General features: G+C 37.5%; 1 protein-coding gene across 2 annotated transcripts in view; it reads right to left on the bottom strand.

Annotated features, from left to right (window-relative positions):
* Positions 1-22,329, bottom strand: part of LOC127564203 (zinc finger protein 777-like) — a 29,918-nt gene extending 7,589 nt beyond the window's left edge. The window contains exons 1-5 of one of the 2 annotated variants that reach the window (XM_052000612.1): positions 22,215-22,329; positions 21,007-21,086; positions 17,702-18,562; positions 14,696-14,822; positions 3,323-3,436 (exon numbers count right to left, since the gene is read on the bottom strand). In XM_052000612.1, the coding sequence (XP_051856572.1) occupies positions 3,323-3,436; positions 14,696-14,822; positions 17,702-18,547 (1,087 nt within the window). In that variant the 5' untranslated portion in view covers positions 18,548-18,562; positions 21,007-21,086; positions 22,215-22,329. The remainder of the gene's footprint in view (positions 1-3,322; positions 3,437-14,695; positions 14,823-17,701; positions 18,563-21,006; positions 21,087-22,214) is intronic. The other variant, XM_052000611.1, reaches the window with a different exon arrangement.
* Positions 22,330-22,651: the final 322 nt, after the last annotated feature.

Genomic DNA, 22,651 nt, shown 5'->3' with positions numbered 1-22,651 from the left:
TGCATTAAGTATATCACAATTTTTTTTTGATATGTTATCTCATTGTTATCATTTTCTTTGATGAGAAATTACCTTTTGTTTTATGATTTGTTCTTTGATTTACCTATTCTTTAGGATTAAATTAATCTCCAGTTTATTTTTAGTTCTTCAGTAGTTCAAATTTTAGTCCTTTGCTAAATATAATTTTTATTGCATTCTGGTCAATAAAAAATGTTAAATATTTCTGCATTTGTGGAGTTTTTACTTGTTATACAGAATCAGTTTTTGTAAAGGAACTGTATATGTAGCTGTAAATTATGAATATTCCTTTCTGCTTCCATTTAGTAATTTCCAGAGATCTATCATATCTAACTTTTCTACAATTCTATTCAGGTCTTTAAAAAAGGAAAATGTCAGGGTTTTTTTTTTTTTTTCGGGTTTTTTTTGGGGGGGTAAATCTTTGCATCAGGATCTGATATCCAAATATGTAAGGCCATAATACTAATACATAAGAAGAGTCATTCCCAAATGGATAAATGCTTAAGAATATGAGCAAATATTTCTTAAAAGATAATGTTCATGATTTTGAAAACCAAAAAAAAGCCACATTTAAAACAAAAATTCAGACAGTTAAAATAAGGAATTATCACAAAATCATGATGCTTCAAATAAATTCTGAAAACAGGGATAACAATCATGCTATCAGACAAGACAATAATAAAAATAGGATTAAAAGAGATAAACAGGGAAACTACATCATACTTAAAGCATCATAGGAAATAAGATTCTTAATATAAATATACCTAATATTATAGCATATAAAAACTAAAAGAAAAGTTATTCAAGGAATAACAATAAAACTATATAATATTAAAAAGCTAATTGCTAGTAAAAATAATAACAAACTTCATCTGGAACAACAAAAGGTCAAAAATTTCAAGAAAATTAATGGGAAAAATGCAAAGGAAGTGGCCTAGCTAAACCAAACCTAAAACTGTATTATAAAACCATTTGTTACTGGCTAAGAAATAGAATAGTGGATCAGTGGTACAGATTAGGTTCACAAAATATAATAGTCAATGACTAATCTAGTATTTGAAAAACCCAGAATCTAGCTTCTGGGATAAGAGCTCACTATGTGACAGAAATTTCTGGGAAAACCACAGAAACCTGGCATTGACTAACATCTAATATTCTATACAAGATAAAGTCAAAATGGTTCGTATTTAGACATAAAGGGTGACACTATAAGCAAATTAGGAGAACAAGGGATAGTCTACCTCTCAGATCTGTGGAGAAGGGGAGAATTTATGGCCAATGAAGAACTAGAGAATATTATAAAATGTGAAATGGATAATTTTGATTATATTAAATTTAAAAGGTTTTGTACAAACAAAACCAATGTAGCCAAAATTAAAAAGGAAGCAGAAAGGGAGAGGGAGAATTATATCCAGTGTTTCTGATAAAGTCCTCATTTCTAAAATATACAGAGAATTGACTCAAATTTATAAGAATACAAGCAATCCCCAATTTAGACATGGTCAAAGGATATGAACAGATAATTTTCAGATGACAAAATTAAAGCCATTTCTAGTCATATGAAAACATGATCTTAATCACCCTTAATCAAAGAAATGCAAATTAAGATAATGTATCATATCTCTCAGATTGTCTAAGATAACAGGAAAAGATAATGATAAATGTTGAAGGGGATGTAGGGAAAACTGAGACACTTAATACATTGTTGGTGGAGTTGTGAACTGATCTGGGGTCCAATCATTATAGAAAGCAATTTGAAATTATGTACAAAGAGCTATAAAGCAGTGTCTCTACTGAGCCTGTATCCCAAAGAGATCATAGAAAAGGGAAAAGGAGCCACATATGCAAAAATGTTTGTAATAGCCCTTTTTTGTAGTGGCAAGGAACTGGAAACTGAGTGGATGCCCATCAATTAGGAAATGACTGAGTAAATTACGATACATGAATAAAATGGAATATTATTGTTTTATAAGAAATGATCAGCAGGCTGATTTCAGAAAATTCTGGAAAGAGTAACATAAATTGATGTTACATGAAGTGAGCAGGACCAAGAGAACATTGTTCACAACAATAAGATTATATGATGACTAGCTGTGATGGGTTTGTCTCCTTTCAACAATGAAGTGATTCAAGGCAATTCCAATAGACTTGTGATGGAAAGAGTCATCCTTATCTAGAGAGAGAACTATGGAGAATGAATGTGGAGCAAAGCATAGTATTTTCACCTTTGTTGTTGTTAAAATTAAGTTGGGGGTTTTTTGGTTAGTTTTTTCCCTTTTGATTTGATTTTTCTTACGCAGCATGACTAATACAGAAATATGTTTAGAAGAAATGCACTTACATTAAATTGCTTATTGTCCAGGGAAAGGGGAAGGGAGAAAAATTTGGAACACAAAGTTTTGCAAAGGTGAATGTTGACAACTATCTTTGCATGTCTTTGGAAAAATAAAAGGCTATTATAGGAAAAAAAAAAACCCCAATGATTTATATCCTTTGGCTCAGCAATCCCCCTACCAGGCATACATCCTCAAAGGAGTTATAGACAAAGGAAAGGGTCCAGGTCCCAGGTAAATATGTTAATATTCATAGCAGCACATTTTGTGGTATCAGAAAATGGAAACTGAGTGGGTATCCACTACTTGAGGAATGGTGAAACAAATTGATATATGAATGTTAATAAAATATTATTATATTTTGATATATATGAAAAATTCAGAGAAATATGGTTAGACTTGAATGAATTGATAGAGCAAAAATTCAGAGAATATAAACAATGACAATAGCAAATGATATGGCAAAACAGTTAAAATATTAAATTAAAACAACATTTAAGAAAGAGCAAAGTTCAGAATAAATGGGAAAATCCAATATTGAATCCAGAAGTCAGAAAACTATACATGCTGAATGAAGCAGATGAAAATAATCACAGATGTGTAATTGGATGGCTTTGCTTTATTCTTTGTTTCAACAGAGAGAGAGAAAGAAGGGAAGGAGAGAGAATAAGAAAAAGAATAGGGAGATAATACATATGGAAATGAATTGTGATGTAAAAAAACAAAAACAATTAATAAAATTGTGTTCAATTGTTTAGACATTTGGAAACATGAGAAAGGATAGAAATCCTCAAGCAGATCTCACAGTCACCCTGAGAGTTTTTTATTTATAATTTGTTTTCTATAGTATGTATTTGTAACATACATAACCTCTCTAATTTATCGTAGAAGAGATAAAACCCAATAGAGCAAAGCTGCAGTTACATAAGAGTTAGAGGAAAAGTGCTCTGGGAACCAGGGCAGCCACTTACCAGCACTGGGGTCAGTGGGTGTTTCTCCTTCCTCAGAATCTTCCTGTTCCTGCATGGTTGGCCTCTCTCCTCTTTCCATCTGTGACATAAGGTCTGGTTTGGAAATTGCATAGTCTGTCCAGGAAACAGGAAGTAATAAAAAAGCATGGGATAATGCTAAAACAGGTGTTATTAACAATGTTACAGCATGTGTGCGGTATTAGCAGATGATAATCTTTGAAAAGGAGTATGCTTATGCTCTTATATATTAAATTTTCTTCTATATGTTGTGTATCTAATCTGTTCTATGGATTGATCTCTTTCTTAACCAGTAAAAAATTATTTTAATAATTACTGCTTCATGGTATCAATTGAGATCTGGTACTGCTAAATCCCATTTATTCCCATTTCTTTTCATTTTTTCTTCTGAGATGCTTAACTTCTTCTCTTCTCCCCCACCCCCCACTTTTTAATTTGTTTTTTTTTCTTACTTTATTTTTTAAAACAATTTTATAAAGTAACCCTTTGGTAATTTGATTGATATGGCCTTGAATAAGCAATTTAGATAGTATTATCATTTTAAAAATACTGACTTATGCTATTCATGAGCAATGACTATATTTTCATTTTGTTAGGTATATATTTTTATAAACAGTTGTTTATAATTTTGTGCATGTATGTGTATAGTTCTTGCGTGTATCTTGGAAGATAGATTTCCATGTATTTTATATATTCTGTAGTAATTTAAACTGCAATTTCTTTATCTCTTCTTGCTGGATTTTGTTACTTATAAGATTTATAAATAGAAAAGTTCATGACCAAATAAGAAAGAGTATCATGAAAATAAAATTAATAATTTTAATTATATAAAATTTAAAAATTTTTATACAACCAAATCTAATAAAGCTAAGATTAAAAGAATAACAATTAATTGGGGAAAATAATTGCGTGAAGTTTGTCAAGAAAGGATTCTGGAAAGATGGTAGGATAGGTCAGAAAACTTTTAGCTCTCCAAATCTCCTCCACAAAAAAAGTTAGATTACTTTAGAAGGATTAAAAAAAAAAGTCCAGAAAAAGCATCTGTCTTTTCCTAATTTAAGAAATTCCCACGAAAGATCTCATCTCTAGGAATGCAGGTTTGGCCTGAGTCAAATGCAAAAACCTCCAACCCAACTCAGTGAGAGCTACAAAACAATAAGCCCTGGGGGCAGCTGAGTAGAGAGGCAGCCTTACTGCAGGAGCTTTCACTTCACTAACTATGGAGGTCCCGAGGCTGTGTACAAGATTTAAAGACCTCCCAACTAACAAGGAACACCAAGCACAGGAACTGGCCCTAATCTTTCCAGGTTATGAAGGTCCCAGGAGCTAACACAGGCCTGTTGAATATCGTGGCAGCACAGTGGGGAGTCACCTGGCTGTGGGCATTTGCAAGAGAGCAGAGTCCCTGGTTTGAGTTCCAGGGCAGAGTGGACCACTGTAGTTGGCAGCCACAGGAAGGATAGCATCGACAAGATTATTTGCAGAGCATCATAGCTGGGGACCCTAGCCACGGCTTAGAATAGAGAGGATAGCCTCAAGACAGACCTCAGAAAATAAATAAAAAGAACCTGAGGCTTGGGCATCAATCCCCAAACCTTGGGACTAGGACTTGATTATACTAATAGCTGCTATTTTAAAATTAAAATGTGCAAGCAAAGGAGAAAGAGCCCAACCACACATAGCTATCATGGGGATAAGGAAAATCAGGATTCATATCAGAGGAAGATAAAGGAACCAAAAAAAAAAAAAACAAAAAACTTCTTTTTCAATAAGAACCAACAAATGGTCCCAATCTTGGAACAAGTTAAAAATGACTTTAAAAATCAAATAAGAATGACTGAGGAAAAATCTGAAGAGGAAGAAAAGAACAATCCAAGAAAATAAGAAAGTGATGAAAACATCAACCTAAAATAGAAAACCAAGAATTTAAGGAAGAAAATAATACCTTAAGAACTATAATTGGCAAGGGGAAACTAATGACACCAAGAAATAACAAAATAAAATCAAGAGAATGTAAAACATCTCTTTAGAAAAACAACTGATAAGGAAAACAGATCAATGAGAAATACTATGACAATAATCAGCTTATTTGAAAGATATGATCCAAAAAAAGAATACTGAAACAATATTAGGGGGAAATTATCAAGAAAAACTTCCCTTAAGTTCTAGAACAGGAAGACATTGTAGAATAGAAAAAAAAATCCACTAATCACCACCTGAAAGAAATTCCAGGAGGAAAACTTATAGGAATATCACAGCCAAGTTTCAAAGCTTCCAGGTTAAGGACAAAATATTGTCAAGAAACAAGAAAAAGCAATTTAAATATCATGGAACTATAATAAGAAATCCACAAGACCTAGTAGCTACTACACTGAAGGACTATAGATCTTGGAATACTATATTTCATAGAGCAAAAGAGATGGTGGTGTGACCAAGGATAATTTACTCAGCAAAGTTAAGTATAATCCTGAATGGAAAAAAAAAAAAAAAAAAGGCTACTTTAATGAATTGAAAGGTTTGCATATATCTGTGACCAAAAAAAAAAAAAAAGAAAAGCAGAATTTAATGGAAAATTTGACATATAAGATCCAGAAGAAATATAAGGTAAACATTAAAGAACAATCATAACATACTTGATGGGATCAAATTGTTTACTTCTTGTATGTGAAAATGTTAGCAATAGTCTTATGACTGTTATTATTTGGATAGTTTGAAAGAAAGCCTTGGGCAAGCTATATAAGATGGGGTGAAGTCTTTAAAAAAAAACTGTAAGAGAGATAAAAAGGAGTACTTATCTCCATACAAATGAGGCATAAAAGGGAAAACTGATACAGAATAAATTAGTAGGGGGTAGTCCTAGAATCTTATTCTCATCAGGAATGGGTTAAAGAGGGAAAAACATACATATATGATAAAGGATATAAAAGTATTCTAAATTTGGAAAGAAATAAAAGAGCAAGGGGATAGGACTGGGGAAGAGGATTAAAGGACTCTTAAAGGGGTGGATAGCTTAAGGAACAGGAGAGCAAGATAGTGGGTAAAAATAAAATAGAGGAGTAAGGAGGATAAGATAAATAGAGAGGGAAGGATTGCAAGGAAAAACAGGAGGAAAATACAAAAGTAAATATTAGAATATGAATGGGTTGAATTTACAACCCATAAGATGGAAATGGATAATAGATTAAAAATTTGAATTCATACTATATTGCATTCAGGACTCAATAAAAATGAGATATACATAAAGATCAAATGAAGGGAAAAAGTAGAATTTGTTATGTAAAAAAAACAGAAGTAGTAATTATAATCTCAAAGTTAAAACAAAGTGAAAACTGAAAAATGAAAAGAAAAAATAGGGAAACTACACTGTGTGTCATCAATATTATTCAATAATTTTAGACCATTTAAAATAACTAGAAAGTATAAAATGAGGGCATATCTGCCAGAACAGACACAAACTATGTGAACATAAACATAAAACACTTTTTATACAAATAAGGCCAGATCTAAATAATTGGAGTAATATAAAGCTAATATAATTTTTATAAATGACAATTTTACCTAACTAATCTATTTATTCAATGCCATCCCAATTAATTACTAAAAAAATCTTACTGAATTGGGAAAAAAAATAATTTGGAAGACCAAATATAAAAAATTTCAAAGAAACCAGAAAATTTTCAAAGAAAAAAATGTAAAGGAATGAGATTCAGCATTAATCTATAAGGTGAGAGCATTGTTGAGGCTTAAAAGGGATAATTTTGACTATTTTAAAGTAAAATATTCTTGCACAAATAAAACAAATGTAGCCTATAATATAAGGGATGCAAAATATTGGGGAAAAATTTTCATAGACTTTCTTAGATAGGATGTGATTGTATGCACTGTGCCATAGGAAATGATGAACTAATTGATTCTGAAAAACATGGAAAGGCTTGGATATATGAAAAAAGATGTCATTCACTTTCAGAAAAAAGAGATCACAAATGGAAATGTGCATATTAGTTTTACATATATGAGTACGAGTGTATGTGTGTTTATATATGTATGCTTATTGGCATTTATGTATATGTATGTATGTATCATATAATTGTTGCTTCTTTATGGCAGAGTAGGATGATGGAGGGGAGGAAAAGAGAAAAAATAAAGTAAAAAGTACACAGCAGAGAATAAAAGAAAATGTACAAGGAAACAAAGAAAAGATGGGTAGCTTGGAAAATAATGTTTAGTATTTATTTTTATATTTATTTAGTATTTAGTTTTCTTGAAATGAAAATTTATTGTTTTATATTGAATCCTTTCTTCTGCGTATATGGCAATGTTCTTTTTTTCCTCATTTATATTTGTTTAAAATGAATAAAAAACTTACAAAACAAAAAAAAAAGTTTCTCTAATAAAGGTTTCATAGATAAGAAATGAATTCAGATTTGTAAGAAGTACCATGTCCCAACTAATAAATGCTCTAAGAATATAAAGAGACAGTTTTCAAAGGAAGAAATCTAGGCTAGTTATAACTATATGAATTATGAAAATGAATAGATATGTGTATATGAAATTCTCCAAATTAGAGAAACTATTTGCATTTTTGTTTTTCTTCCTGGGTTATTTTTACCTTCTGAATCCAATTCTCCCTGTACAATAAGAGAACTGTTCGGCTCTGCACACATATATTGTATCTAGGATATACTGCAACATATTTAACATATATAGGATTGCTTGCCATCTGGGAGAGGGGGTGGAGGGAGGGAGGGGAAAAATCGGAACAGAAGTGGGTGCAAGAGATAATGTTGTAAAAAATTACCCTGGCATGGGTTCTGTCAATAAAAAGTTATTATAAAACAAACAAACAAACAAAAACAATAACAACACTAAAAACAAACAAATAATTTAAAGGGTTGTTGCGTAATGCAAGAATTAGATTTTTCTTCTTGGTCAAGGTGGGCAAGATTAGGCATAATACTTTTTGATTCATTGATTGATTAGACAGATTTAGGGATTTAAGGAAAAATATCTTCTTAGAGCTAATCCAAAACAGACTGAGCTACAATAGGAGGTAATGGATTCCTTGTCCTTAAATATCTTCAAGCAAAGATTGGATAACCTCTTGTCAGGGATCCTGTATAGTAGAAGTATCAAACAGGTAGCTTCCTGGCAGAATAGGCCCTGACACTCTCCTAGTGCATCCCTGAACCAGATTACAATGTGATTGGAAAATATTTAACAAAATCAACAGAAATATAATAGGACATAGATAATGTTGAACTTGATCCTATTGCTGTAGAGGAGATTCTTGCTTAGATTATGCTGAATTTAGATGGCCTCTGAGGTCCTTTGCAAACCTGAATCTACAAATGGCAGTGAAGATTCAAAGAGGCTCAGTGGGGCAGAGCATCAGTGCTGGCCGGAGTGGCTCCCATATTCACTCCATCAATTCGCATTTGTGAAACACTTACTATGGGCCAGGCACCATAAGCTTTGGGCACATAAAGAAAAACAGCAACATGGTATTTGCCCTCAAAGAACTCACACTCTAATAGCAAACAAATTACTTTGTACAAATGAGCCACAGACAGGATTAATGGGGTTAGTTTCGATGGAAGGACTGGCAAAGGCTTCCTCCTGCACAAGATTGGACTTCAACTTAGAATAGATGGAAGCAAGGAAGTCAAGGAGGAGAAATAAGGAGTGACAGCATTGTGTGCCTCTAGATTTAAAAGATCTATGGTTTGTGGAAGAAATTTGATTTCAAAGCTTCAACTCCCTTCAGGCTTCCCAATCCTTGGCATATTGTTTTGACTTTGAACTATGACCTACAACTAATTCACTCTCCTCAGCCTTTAGGAATCAGTACTTACAGACTCCCTCTTCTCTGATTTTTGGCTAATGCATCAGTTCTGTTTTGGACACTTGGGAGTCCTGGAATCCAACACTCCTCTTGGCATATAGGAGTAAAAGTGATCTTGTATTTGAATCCCCAACACTTCAAAAATGGGCCTAAAAAGTACTATGCACTGTTTCCTTCATGTGCCTGTGACATCACACAACTCTGTTATCTCCTACTCCCCTGAGGTCCCAAGGTCCCTTAGGATTCCCTCCAATATTGTGAGAAGAGTTATTCAAGGGATATAAGAGAAAAAGCAAAAAAGAGGAATTCCAATAACATATCTACATATCAACCAAATCTGATAACACAAAGTGATTCTCTATAGCACTTGGTCTGTTCTGCATATTTTGGAAAGCTCTGGATTCCTACCCCTTCTGCTTACTGATAGGGTAACCTTGGGAACTTAATCAATAATTTAGCAGCTAGATGATTACAGATTAGGAACCTGAACCTGAAATCAGGAAGACCTGAGCTGAAATCCAGGCTCAGAGGCATAAGTCCTAGCTATGTAGTCTGGGGCAAAACATTTAACATCTGCCTATTTCCTCATCTATAAAATGGGGATATAACTGGCATCTACCTCCCAGGGTTGTTGGACAAGTAAAATAAGATAACATTTGAAAAGTGCTTTGCTAATCTTAAGTGCTATATAAACACTCATTATTATGCACTTACTATGTGCCAGGCACTGTGCTAGGTGTTGAAGATACAAAGAAACAATCTTTATTCCAACATGATTATGGGGCAGAGAACACATACATATACCTAGAGTAAGTACAAAATAAATCTAAGGCAGTAAGAGATGGAGTCAGGGCTTAGCAGATTGGGGAATGAAGAAAGGTTTCATGGAGAAGATGGTACTTCAAGAGCAACATTATGATTCTCTAAAGCAGAGGAGAGGATAATTAGTGCAAGGACACTTAGATGGACAATGTTATATCCTAAATGAGGAACAGAGAAAATGTCAGTCTTTCTGGACCACACACTTTGAAAAGGAAAGTAACAAAATGAAACTGGAAAGGTCATTTGGGACCAACTTGTGAAAAGTTTCTAAACTCAAATTGAGAAGTTTATATTTTATCTTAGAGGAAATAAGAATGCTTGGAATTTATTGAGTGAGCAAATGATGGGATGAGATCTGTCCTTAAGGAAAATCTCTTTGGCAACTGTGCAGAAGATGGATTGGAGCAGAGAGAGGCCCGAAGCCCGACACTAATGAGGAGGCCACTGGAGTCCCAGCAATAGTGATGGAAAGTTTGCACTAATGTGGCAAATGAGTGAAAGGTGTAACATTGGATGTGAGAGATATGAAGACAGATAGAGGAAGAATTGGCAATTCACTGGACATGTTGGATAAGGGAGAGAGAGTACAGGATAACACTGATCTAGGAGCCTGGAGGAATCCATACAGAGAATGGGAACAACTATTAATTGGCACTTGCTGCTCAGTTCTGCATCAGATTCAAGGTAGGCTGGCTGACCAGGAGACTTGTGGCCAGGAGTAGTGTGCTCCCTGTGCTGTGCAGCAAGTTCAAAAGCAAGTAGCAACTATATAACTGACCCCAGGAGCAAAGCAAGGCCTCAGTTTCAGTTTCTAGCCCAATCTGAAGCCTGCAGAAGAATAATGAGGGCAAGCTAAGAATGACCAAATCTGACAATAGAAGAATTCTATTTCTCAAACCAGATCAAGGTTAGGAACTTGCAGGGTTCAGATGGGGCAGCAGCCAGGTGCGGGGTGGCAAGCAGTATATTGGATTCTTATTAAGATTAGATCACTTTGTGAACACTGAAAGCTTGCAGGTCCTCAGCCTGAGCTGTCCTTGAGAACCTGGAATAACACAATATTCAGCACCCCAAGAAAGCAGAACAGGATAAGCCCAAACTTTCCCTCCAGCAGTATACAGAAACTTGCCTTAATATTCAAGCCTTAAGGCTTGGCTATAGGCTGGCAAATGGAACCACTTAAGATGAAGGCCCCAGAAGAAGAGAATGACTCCAAAATATCTACAAGCAAAGCCTCAAAGAAAAACAGTGTGGACATAAATTTAACAAATTCCTGGAAAAAAAGTTAAGGGTTAAAAATAATTTTATCAATGAAATGATAGCATTAGAGAAAAAAAAAGAAAAAGAAATGAAATCTACAGAAGAAAGAATTAGAAGGGGAATTAACAGCTTGGCACAAGTACAACCTTGCTAAAACAACAAGCTCCTTTAAAATAGGAATGGACCAAATTGAAGCTAAGGACCTACAAGAAATATTAAAACAAAGTCAAAAGACTTAAAAAAAAATAGAAAAAATTGTTACTTGAAATCAAAAGTAAGTTATTTGAAAAAAAATCAAGAGGAAAAATTTGATAACCATTAGTCTATCTGAAAGTCATTACCAAAAAGAATATAGACAGCATATTTTAAGAATGATTAAAAGAAAACTGACCAGATCGATTAAAACCAGAGAGAAAGTTGTTAATAGAAGGAATCCACCAGTTGTCTTCTGAAGGAAATCTCATAAAGAGAACTTTTAGGAACATTATAGCCAAAATTCAAATCTTCCAGATAAAGAAAAAAAAATACTGCAAGCAGTCAGAAAAAAAAAAAAAAAAAAAAGATTCAAGTACCATGGAGTCAGTCACGATCACACACTATTTGGTGACCTTCGCTATGAAGGAGCAGGAGACTTTGATAGTCCAAAAGGCAAAGAATATTGGCTTATAATCAAGAATAACAGCAAAACTCAATATAAACTTCAGGTGAAGGAAAGGGGGGGGAGTAAAGGGCCTTTAATGAATTATATAATTTCCATGCATTCCTGATTAAAAGACCAGAGCTGAGCAGAAATTCTTAAGTTCAAACACAGGAGCAAAGAGAAAGATAAAAGGGCAAACATAAACAAATATATGGAACTAAAGAAGGATAAACTTTTTACATTTTAATATAAGGAATGATGTATGTATCTCTTCTGAACCTTATCATCTTGTGACTTGAAAGTCACAAAGAGAGCCTAATTAGAAGGAAGGCTTAGGAGTGATTTTGCTCTATCTTGATAAAGGAAAGAGAAAGGAAGAGGAATATATGGGAATGGAGGAAAGGGGAAAAAAGGTTATAGAAAATGTTCTTATGTAACAAGGATTCAAAAGTAGAAGTCAACAGGGAGGAAAGGGTAGGGGGAACAGTTAATATTTGAGCCTTAGTCTCACCTGAATTAGTCAAAGAAAGGAAGAGAAGATACATCCACCATTGGGTATAGAAATGTATTTAATTCAACAGGGAAGAAGGGGAGAAGGGGAGAAGTGGGAATTAGGAGAATGAAAGGGAGGATAGATCAAGGGAGGGATTGTTGTCCTTCATTTTCAAAAGCCCAATGACATCATGAGGGATGTCTTGACTTTTGTGTGAATTAGATTAAAATAAGTTAATGCTGTGCAAAAGTCATTAGCCTTACTCTCTCTTCCTGAGTTAATGAAGTCCAGGGGTAGGACAAAAATCAAGATACCTGGCTGTGGCCCGGGATGGAGAGGGGGACCTTGGCACCTTGGATGCCTGACCAAGCTCCAAGCACCTGCTTCAGCCATCTTTATGGTCAGTGGAATGTGATATTCTCATCTAACTATTCCACCAGGGAAAGTCTTTGAATGCTTGGGGAGACCTCCCCCTCACTCACCAACAGGTTTAAGTCAGAAGCTTACCCTCAAACTGGTTCAGCCCGTCTGAAGAGACAGTTTTACTGAGGTATAGCTGCTGCACGTGCTACAGCTTCCTGGAGTTGTGGTGAGAGTTTAATGAATCACTTAGCAAAACAAACTCTGGAAGATGTACATGGTGGGAATTTCCCCACTAGAGTTCTCCATAATAAGAAAATCATAGGTCTGGACTGAAAACAAAAACTAACCTTATATCTAGAGTGGTGAAGGATCATGTTCAAGGTCACACAGTATGTTGGTAGCAGAAGTAGGACTAGAATTTCCCACATCTCATATAAAGTACTGCTGATGATGGACACACAGTCCAGGAGCCCATGGGACACGGCTCCCTGGGTTGGTCTGATCTGTCTTGTGCTGCCATGGTTTTCTTCCTCATGGTTTATTTTCAGAACCTACTACCTTCTCCCTCTCTTGCTTCTGGTCTTCTTGTATGCATCCTCTAAGATGGCAAATGCAGAAATAAGGCCTAAATATGCCCTATCTCCTACCCCTTCTCCATGCCAGGAACACCATCACCCTAGCTAGGTCCTCAGTCTATCCCTTTTGACTCCTGCCACTCGTCCTGAAGGGCTGCTGAGCACAAATCACTTCTAGACAAAAAGAGAGGCATCCTGGTGGGCAGAGATGAGCCATCGCTGAGACCTTGGGCAAGAGGACCAACTTAACCTCTCCTTCAGCCTGAAGTTTTTTTTTTATTTGTAAAGTGAAAATGATAATCTTTATGCCCCCTTCTTCATGGGGTTGTTAAGAGATTCAACAACAACAGGGATTTAATAAGCTCCTACCAAGTACCAAGCACTGAGGTAAATTCTGGGAATATAAATTAAAACAAATACCCAGCCCTGTACTCCCAGTCTAATGAGGAAGAAAAACATGGAAACAACCAACTTAAGTACAAGATACAAAGTAAATGGGAGGTAATCTCAGAGATAAGGCCTCAGCAGGGGGGAATATGAAGGGAGGGGAAAACCTCCTCCAGAAAGCAGGATCTGAGCTAAGTCTTAGAGAAAGCCAGAGAGATTTGGAGGTGGAGAACATTCCAGGCATGGGGGACAGCAGAGGGAGAAGGATGGAGTCAGACGAGAGACTGTCCTGAGGACGAGCAAGGATAGAAAGCAGGCCTCTCTGGAAGAGGGCAAAGGGTAAAAAGACTAAAAAATAGGAGAACGCCAACCAAATGTTTTTAAATTTGATTCTGAGGCCGTTGGAGTTTCTTAAGCAGGGGAAACAAGGTCAGTTTAATTGTTGAATGGAGGACGAACTGGAGTGGAGAGATACTAGAGGTTCAGGATACTGCAAGAGTCCAGGGCTGAGAGGATAAGGCACCAGGAGGGCGGCGGGGATGCTGAGCAGACAGAGAGATCTAGAAGAGATGGTGGAAAGGTAGAAGCACCAATCTTGGCAACAAACTGGGTTTGTGAGGGGAGGCAGGGAGGGAGTGTCCCCAAAGTTTCAGAGAAGAGGAGAGGGTTTTGGGTGGGAAAGGCAAAGGGATTGTTTTGGATCTCTAATTTGGGTTGTCTAAGAAGCGGCTGGTGCAGTCGGTACCCTGAAGACTGGGAGCGAAGTTAGGGTTGTATGAAGATCTTTTGCCCGGAAGAACCCAGAGGAACTGATGAGATCACCAAATAAGACTGTGTAAGGGGAGGAGAGAAGAGGGCTCAGCACAGACTCTTGGGAGACAACTACCATTAATGCACGTGAACTGGAATTTAGGTAAGATAATACACATAAATTATCATATCTAGATAGTGTTATTAAAGAAGCATTCCTTACCCATTGAGACAAGAGATTCATAGTTGCCCCTCATCACATTCTTGTAAAGTTCCTTTTGCCACTCAGACAGGTTCCCCCACTCCTGTTCTGAGAAATGGACTGCAACATCATCAAATGTGACTGGTACCTGAAATCACAAAACAGACCCTCAGCACTGTCCAAATATAGAGCTGGTAAGGATACACTTGTTGGACAATTCTAGCACAAAGAATATGGCCCAGAACTGTTTGAAATTCACAATGTAAGCTAAGGAACATTCCAATTTATAAGTAGAATAGAGAATATATTTAGGGTGAGGGCTGGTTCAAGGGCTGTATAGCTTAATGCATCTTCATTTTGAAATTTTATTTGAGTATGGGCATATGGAAAAATAATCAAATATCACATCTATGCTGCTAATGCACTAGTGAAACCTGACTCTTTTCAAGGGTAATCCTGCAGAACTAGAACATGACTTATCCTGTCTCCAAGAGAAATCCTAAAAAAAAAAAAAAAAAAAAAATCAGAAAATGAGTTGATTTGCATTCCATTCACTTCATGCTGACATTACATTCTACAATACTATAAGCCCGAAAAACAAATCCTAAGGAAAAAGAATTCAGGATACTGTTTCTCATGCCAAAAGTTAAAATCACAAGTAGAAAGACACAAGCCAGAATACAATTGAATTACAAGAAAGGAAAAGGTTTTACCATGGATTCTCCTTTTTTTTGGTCTGGATTTGTGATTTCACTTAGTAAAAGGAAATCCCAGGTAAGGAAACTCTTTCTACCAATCTGGATCATCAACTGTTCTGCAACTTACAGTATTGCCTGGAAAACTGATACTAAAAGAGGTTAAGTGACAACCAGTATGGGTCAAGAACTGGACTTGAACCCAAGACTACACTATGCTGTGCTACCTTTCTTGTAAATCACTTCAAAGGTATCAGGTAAAATAATAAGTGACAGTCCCTGGAAATACATTTTAGAATTTCATTAAAAATCTAAATGTGAATCTGGGAATACTAAAGAATTTAATTCAAGAAAGGTTCCACTTTGATATCAAAAACTAGTCTGAAAAAACAGTTGTTTTTTCTTGTCTATACCCATGATCATAAGTGGGTACACTGGAAACAGAACTAAAAAGACACAGGCTCTAGCAGTTTTTTTTCTTGGAAGCACAGAATATTATGATCAGAAGGTTCCTTAGAACTCAACTGGTCCCCTCTCCCAGGAAATATCTGTGCTGGATCTCTGACAGGTGGTTGCTTATCTAGCTTCTGTTCTTTGAGAATTTACTAAAAAATTATGACACCAAAGTAGGCCTCTAATTTTTAGAAAGTTGAACCAAAATTTGCCTTCTTTCCTTCATCACATTAATGAATTACTATAACTTTCACCCATAATCTTATCTTTATCTTCTTAAAAAATTTAGTCTATAATCCTTCATATTTGAAGCATGTTATCCCTTCTCCAAACTAAACACCCCTACTTTAATATGATTTCTTGACACCTCATTTTCCTAATTCCTCTCCTCTGAACATCCTCAACTTTATTCAGTTCTCTTTTAAAATTGGGAGTCTACAATAGAATCCAGCCCTATAAATGATCTGTGCAACAGGACTCAGTATATATCTGTCCTTAATGATCATTAAGAGACTGTGAGACCTTAGCAGATTGAGGAGTAGCCTTAGACCTGGAAAGAACTGGATTCAACTCTTGTCCAGAAGGAATACTACCCAGGAAACCACAGGTAAATTGCTCTTTGTGCCCCAGACAATTTTTCAATTCAATAAATTACAAAAAAGTTACTGATCTATATCCATGGAGGTTAACTTCTATATTGGAAGAGCATAACTTTAAAAACAAACAATAACTGTTTCACTCTGTTGGCTCCATATTAATCTAGTAATCAACTAAAACCTTTAATTTCATGAACTGTGACTAAACCAAGGATCCTCCATCCTGATTCTTATAGATTTGATTTTTACAAAACAAAGTCTAAGCCTAGGACTTTACTCTTATTTCAGATAAAATTTATTTTGTTAGCTTTAGCTTGTGGAGATATTTGGGAACCCTGACTCTATTATCCATCATGCTGGCTGTGCCTACAAGTTTTATGTCATGTGGAGATTGGCATTCTTATGCCATCTATGTCTTCATCACTAATAAAAACCAATTCTGAACATCAGTGTCCTGTAGCATTCCTCTGAGCCTATCAGGCTAACTAACATGAGACATGTCAACATATTTTGGTTGTTCAATCAGCTGTGATCTAATTAATATCACTTATTCACCCCATTTCACCATCTAATTAACAAGGATATTGTATAAGATTTCATCAAGTATTTTGTTGAAACTAAAATACACTAGAACTTAAAATGTCTCTCTAATCTATTAACCTAGTTTCTCTGCCTTAAAAGGAAATGAATTATTTGGCATGACTGACTCGTGGACATCACCTAATTCTTTTATCTTTACTTAGTCAATACCAAATTATTTTTGATGATTACTGCTTTGTTGAATAGTTTGAGATCTGATACTGACAGATCCCCTTCTTTCCCAATTTTTATTTCATTATTTATCTTAAGGTTCTTGACTTTTTTTTTGTTTTGTCAGATGAATTTCGTTATTCTTTTAAATATATTTATAAAGGAATGATAATTCTTTTGCAGTTTGGCCCAACAGTAAAAAAAAAAAAAAAAAAAAAAAAAAAGAAATTAATTTAGTTAGTATTGTCATTTTATTATATTGGTTTCTTCTATCCATAAGCAATTAATATTCCTCCAAATATTTAGGTTTCCTTTTCCCCTTCAAAGAGTATTTTGTAAATGTATTCACATAGCTCCTGTGTATATTTTGGTTAAGTAGAATCCCAACATATTCTGTAGCTATTCTGAATGTTTCCCTTTACTTGGACTCCCCCTTGATCCACCCCTTTCCCTTTTCCTTGTATCAAATTCAACTAAAATGAATTTTTAGTTCTGTTCTTTAGTTATCATTCTGCCATTCAGGAAAGATTTACCTTGGGAACTTCTCCATTGCTGCCTGGGGGAAGTCGAAGAATCCAGAAATTCCTATTTTTCAGTAAGTTTTCCATATTCTCTAATCTTCTTTGCAATAAGCCATACTCCTGGAGCAAGGTCCCTAGCACAACCCATTTGCTCTCTAGGTGGTTTGCAAATTCCACAGCTGTCTTTTCACAGTCAGTTAGCTTTTTCTCAGCAGTTCCTGCTCGCCCCTCCAGGGTGAGTAACCTCATGGCCTGGGCTTCCACTTTCCTCTCCACTGCTTGGATGGCAGCCCATATTGCCAAGCGGGATATTTCAGCAGTCTGAAGTGGAGTTTCCTTCTGAGAGGCAGCAGAGGTCTGAAAGGATGTATCCTTTTGTATCCCATGGCCTGGGTTTTGCAGTAGGGTCTCCATCTCAGCTTCAGGAACAGTAGGGGAAAGGAGCAGGCTTTCTTTCTCAGGAATTTCAGGGGAATGGAGTGGGATTTCTTGATAATGAACAGGATGGGGCCGAAATAAGATTTCTTGTTCAGAAGCAGCTAGGGGTGGACACTGAGTTTCAGGCTGGAGAACAGGAGGATGTTGAAAAGCTATCTCTTGCTCAGAAGAAGCAAGAATTGGGAGTGAAATTTCCCTCTGGGAAACAGGGTGGAGTCGGGCAGGAGTCACTTTCTCAGGAATGATCCGGGGTGGGGCCTCTTTCTGGGGAATGGCAGGGAACAGTGATGGAGTTTCTTTAGAGGAAAGAGCAGAGTACTGGGATGGAGTCTCTTGGAGGGGTCCAGCAGGTGAGTGAGGGAGAGTTTCTCGCTGAGGAACACTGGAGAATGCCAAAGGCGAAGATCGCCGTGTCTCCATGTCTAGTTCCCAAACCTGTTTGGAAGGAAAGAAATGAAAAGACAGTATTGAAACTCATATTCCTACATGGCAATTAAGTTAAGTCCAAAAGATTATTAATCACTTTTCAGAGGTTCAGTTATGATAAGCAAAAAGATAAGTTCTATAGACAGAATATTAAATCTTGAGGCTATTTTTATCATGCATGTACTCTGAACAGTTTTTATTGTTTTGGAGCTTCATACTAATAAGGCTGTGGTTATTAATTATAATGGTAATATTATCTTGAATCTCTATACAGCATCATACTTTTCTGATTTCATTTTATTCTTATAATGTCTATGAGCTAGGCAAAGAGGGATTATAATCTAAATTTTTAAAATGAGAAATTGAAGACTTAAGAAATATGACAAATTAGTGTTAGTTAGGGTTGGGATTAGAAATCTGGTCTCCTGAATTCCAGGACTATTTCTTTACATCCAGATTATGGGACCTTTTTCCATCATTTTCTCAATAGGATAAAGACTATATGTGTAATTTCCTTAGTGCAGACATCTCCCAGTGAGGAACTTTTTCTACCAGTGCAGGTTAGCATCTTTTCACTGAAAATCAAAGTCACTTTCCCAGGCTCACCAGAGCCAGTATCTTACTGGCTCTCTATTCACTACATGATAATACCTATCAATATCGCTTAGAAAGGGCACTTTTTTTTCTTTTTCCTTTCAAATATTCCAAAATAAAATGTTTAGATAATTTTTTTTTACTAGTGTTTGCCATGATGGATTCTGAAAGTGTTTTGTTCATATAGTACCTTTCATAAAGAGAATTCAGATTCATATAGCATGTTCACTCTTCTGAGAAAAATCCTGAGACAGGTAGCAGAAGGATTATTACTCTCATTTTATACATAAGACAAGTGAAGCTTACAGATATTGAAGGACTAGCCCAGAGCCATGGGCCTAATCATTCCAGAGTGTGACTGCAAACCTTCATTCCAGATCTACCACACTTTCTGACTAAAAATTACACTATCTTCTATAGACTCACAGGATTAAATGGGAGTCTTTGGGCATTCAGTCCAGCCTCCTGCTTCTAGGTAGGAGAACCATTAACATTTGCTCAAAAGATGAGTACTGATTCCAAGATATCATAATTCCAGGGAAGAGAATCGAACAGGATTCTTTCAGCTAGTGAATGACCTAAGCTTCTGACTATAGCACACGATGATGCTGTAAGTATCTCTGTGAAGGTTAGGGATACAAGGTCAAGGACTAGATAAGAAAAATCCAATAGATCCATTTTGCTACTTATTTCTAGCTCAGTTGAAAGACAAAGAAGAAAAAGAGCAAAAATGAAGTTTTCAGAATACTCTGTGAACTTAATATATTCATACTCAAGCTGTTCCAAATAAAATATAACTTTTTCTAAATGGAAAACTTAGTATCTTTAGGGAAAGAAAGCTCTTAATCTACTGGGTTACTAATGTTTCAACTACCAACACAATCATTATCTTACTGAGACCAGATCTGAATCTCTCGTTACAATTTTTGTCCAATTTCCCTTACTTTGTTTTTCAAGGACATGAAGAAAAGCCATAGACATTTATTAAAGTTCCTCTGGACCATTTCTAAGTCTCCACAACTATTCATTCATAAGCTTATTCATTCCTTCTTTCAAATAAGTGAGATGAGACAGTTTAGCTCATAATGTAAAAGAGAGCCTAGGGTTCAAATCCCTGGGGAAATTTTTAGAATGTGTCTAGAAATCAGAACACCTCTTTACTACAGAAGACTCTAGTTCTAATATTCTGAAAATCTTTTAAGTATTCATTAAGTCTCAATTAGATCCTTAGCACTGAGTTAGGATCTTTGGGAGCTACAAAGGAGACCCTGCCTTCAGGAAGCTTACAACCTAGTACATGAGTATGATAGTAGTAGAAAAAGCAATGATACTGGTATCCAAATCACTTAGCTTCAGTTTCTTCATCTGTTAGGAAAAGAAAAAAAAGAGGGAGTAGGATTACATCATTTTTTGAGGTCTCTTTCAATTCTTTTGGGACTTAGGCTCATAAGTACCTGATTAATGGGATGAAATTTATTATTATACCATGTCACCTCTAAAAGATATGAGGTACTAAGTTGTGGTCCTTTTACAGATGAGAAAATAAGAACATGAGGCATGTGATTAATTCTCAATAAGCTCACAATTTTTCAGTTTAGTGAGAACACCAATGATTCACTATGGTCAAGAAAAATGAAAACTATCCAGTCTGTATGAAGAAAATGTGGCTACAATCTAGTAAATAAAGCTTAAAGAGCAGAAACGTCCTGCCTCACAATGCTGATCTGAAAAATATGGAAAATCTGATTTTTTTTCTAGATGTTCCTCTTATTGGTTTAGAGAACTTTATATGAATCCTGAGAGAAAAGAAGAAAGTTCCTTTAAAAACAAAAATAGTGTTCTTGCTGTGATTTCCTCACCAGTCTTAGAAGCCTGTGATCTAATCTGACCAGGACTAGATGACTTCAGAAGTCCCTTCCAACTCTGATATCCTGTGGTTCTGTGAGGTAAAAAAATAAATAAATAAATAAATAAATAAATAAGATTTTTAGAAGTTAAAAAAAAAAAACCCTAAAGTTATCTATCAATTCATTTAATTCCTAGGATACTCGAGTTCACAAATATCAATTCTAAAATTGTAATTTCACAGGGAAGAATCCTATTCAATCTTTCAAAGCCTTTAAAAGATGATTTTATAATTTTCTCTTTTATTGTCTTTTCTCTTCTCTTGTGGTTTGAGTTCCCCAGAACTGTGGTCATATCAATAAAAGAAAACTCTTTGTTCTTTTTTTTTTTTTTCTTTAAATCCTCCAAGTATAGTGAGGGGGTGTGGAGAAGTCACCCATTTGTGAACTTAAAACTAGGGATCATTCTTTTGAGGTCACAGATCCTGGCAAGGGCCCCTAAACAAGCTGTGGGAGCTGCTGTCGCCCAGATACCTGCTTGGGGGGGGGGGAGGGCACGAGGCCGGGGCATCTACTCTTGGGCAGCAGCTCATCCTCTGGCCTTCCCTCACTCTGGGGCCCTTAGTCTGTGGTGGGGGCCGGCGGGGGGAGGGAGGGAGAGACACATGGGGAGCCCAGGGAGCCTCACTACTGCTGCCCCCAGCTTCTCATTAGGGGTGGAGGCCCAGGTCCGGGCCAGTCCTGACTGGGGGCCCCGGCCCGCTTTCTCCGGGTCTGGTCGCCTTTGCTGGAGGGAGCCCGCAGTGCAGGGCAGGAGGCCCCGAGAGGCAGGGATTTCTCCCCAAGTAGGCAGAGAGCCACGGATGACTGGCTGCATGACCTTGGGGCAGGTTGTTCCCTCTCGGTCCCGGATCGGGCGTGAGTGTGCCTCTACAGCCACTATGAGAAATGGGGAGAGCAGGAGCGGCGGGATCCGCCTGCCCCGCTGACCAGAACAAGACCGCTCCCCGAGGGCCCGGCACGGGCCCGGCATGACAAGCCGCCGCGGCCGGCTCCCGCGGACTAGAGGGGATGCCCGCAGTCCGAAGAGACCACTACGGTGCAGGCTCGGGTCCCCGAGGGTGACGGAACGAGCTCCGGCCGGCGCCCCTATCCCCGATTGCTGCGCCCGGACCCCCACCCGCCCCGCTCCCCGGCTGGGCCCGCGCGGGGACATCTCTCACCGGAGCAGGCGCCGCCTCGGCCATGGCCCTCGGACTCGCTCCCAGACCCCGGGGAGGCTGCGACGCGGAGGGCTCCGGGGCGTCCGGCCCTTCCCCGTCCCCTCCTCCTCTGCTCCCTCCCGCCCCGCACCGCGCACGGGACCCGCAGGGGCTCGGGCCCCCGGGCCGGGCCGCGCCGCGCTCTCTGGACGCAGGGGCCGGGCCGCGCCGTCAGCGCGGAGGGCGCCGAGCCAGAGGAGCCCCGGAGCCAGACGGCGGCCGGGCAGGGGCCGGAGGGGAGCTGAGCGGAGCCCCTGGAGCGCCGGCCCGGAGCTGGGCCGCCCCCGTCTCCGCAGCCGCTGCGGCCCGGGCCCCACGCTCAGCCCAGCCCCAGCTCGGCGGACTCGGGCTCGGGCTCGGGCTCCGGCTCGGGCTCGGGCTCGGGCTCCGCGCGACGC

The sequence above is a fragment of the Antechinus flavipes genome, chromosome 5, assembly GCF_016432865.1.
Source record: "Antechinus flavipes isolate AdamAnt ecotype Samford, QLD, Australia chromosome 5, AdamAnt_v2, whole genome shotgun sequence".
NCBI classification, from domain to species: domain Eukaryota; kingdom Metazoa; phylum Chordata; class Mammalia; order Dasyuromorphia; family Dasyuridae; genus Antechinus; species Antechinus flavipes.
Note: the sequence above shows the minus strand (reverse complement) of the source record. Positions and strands in the feature narration are given on the sequence as shown.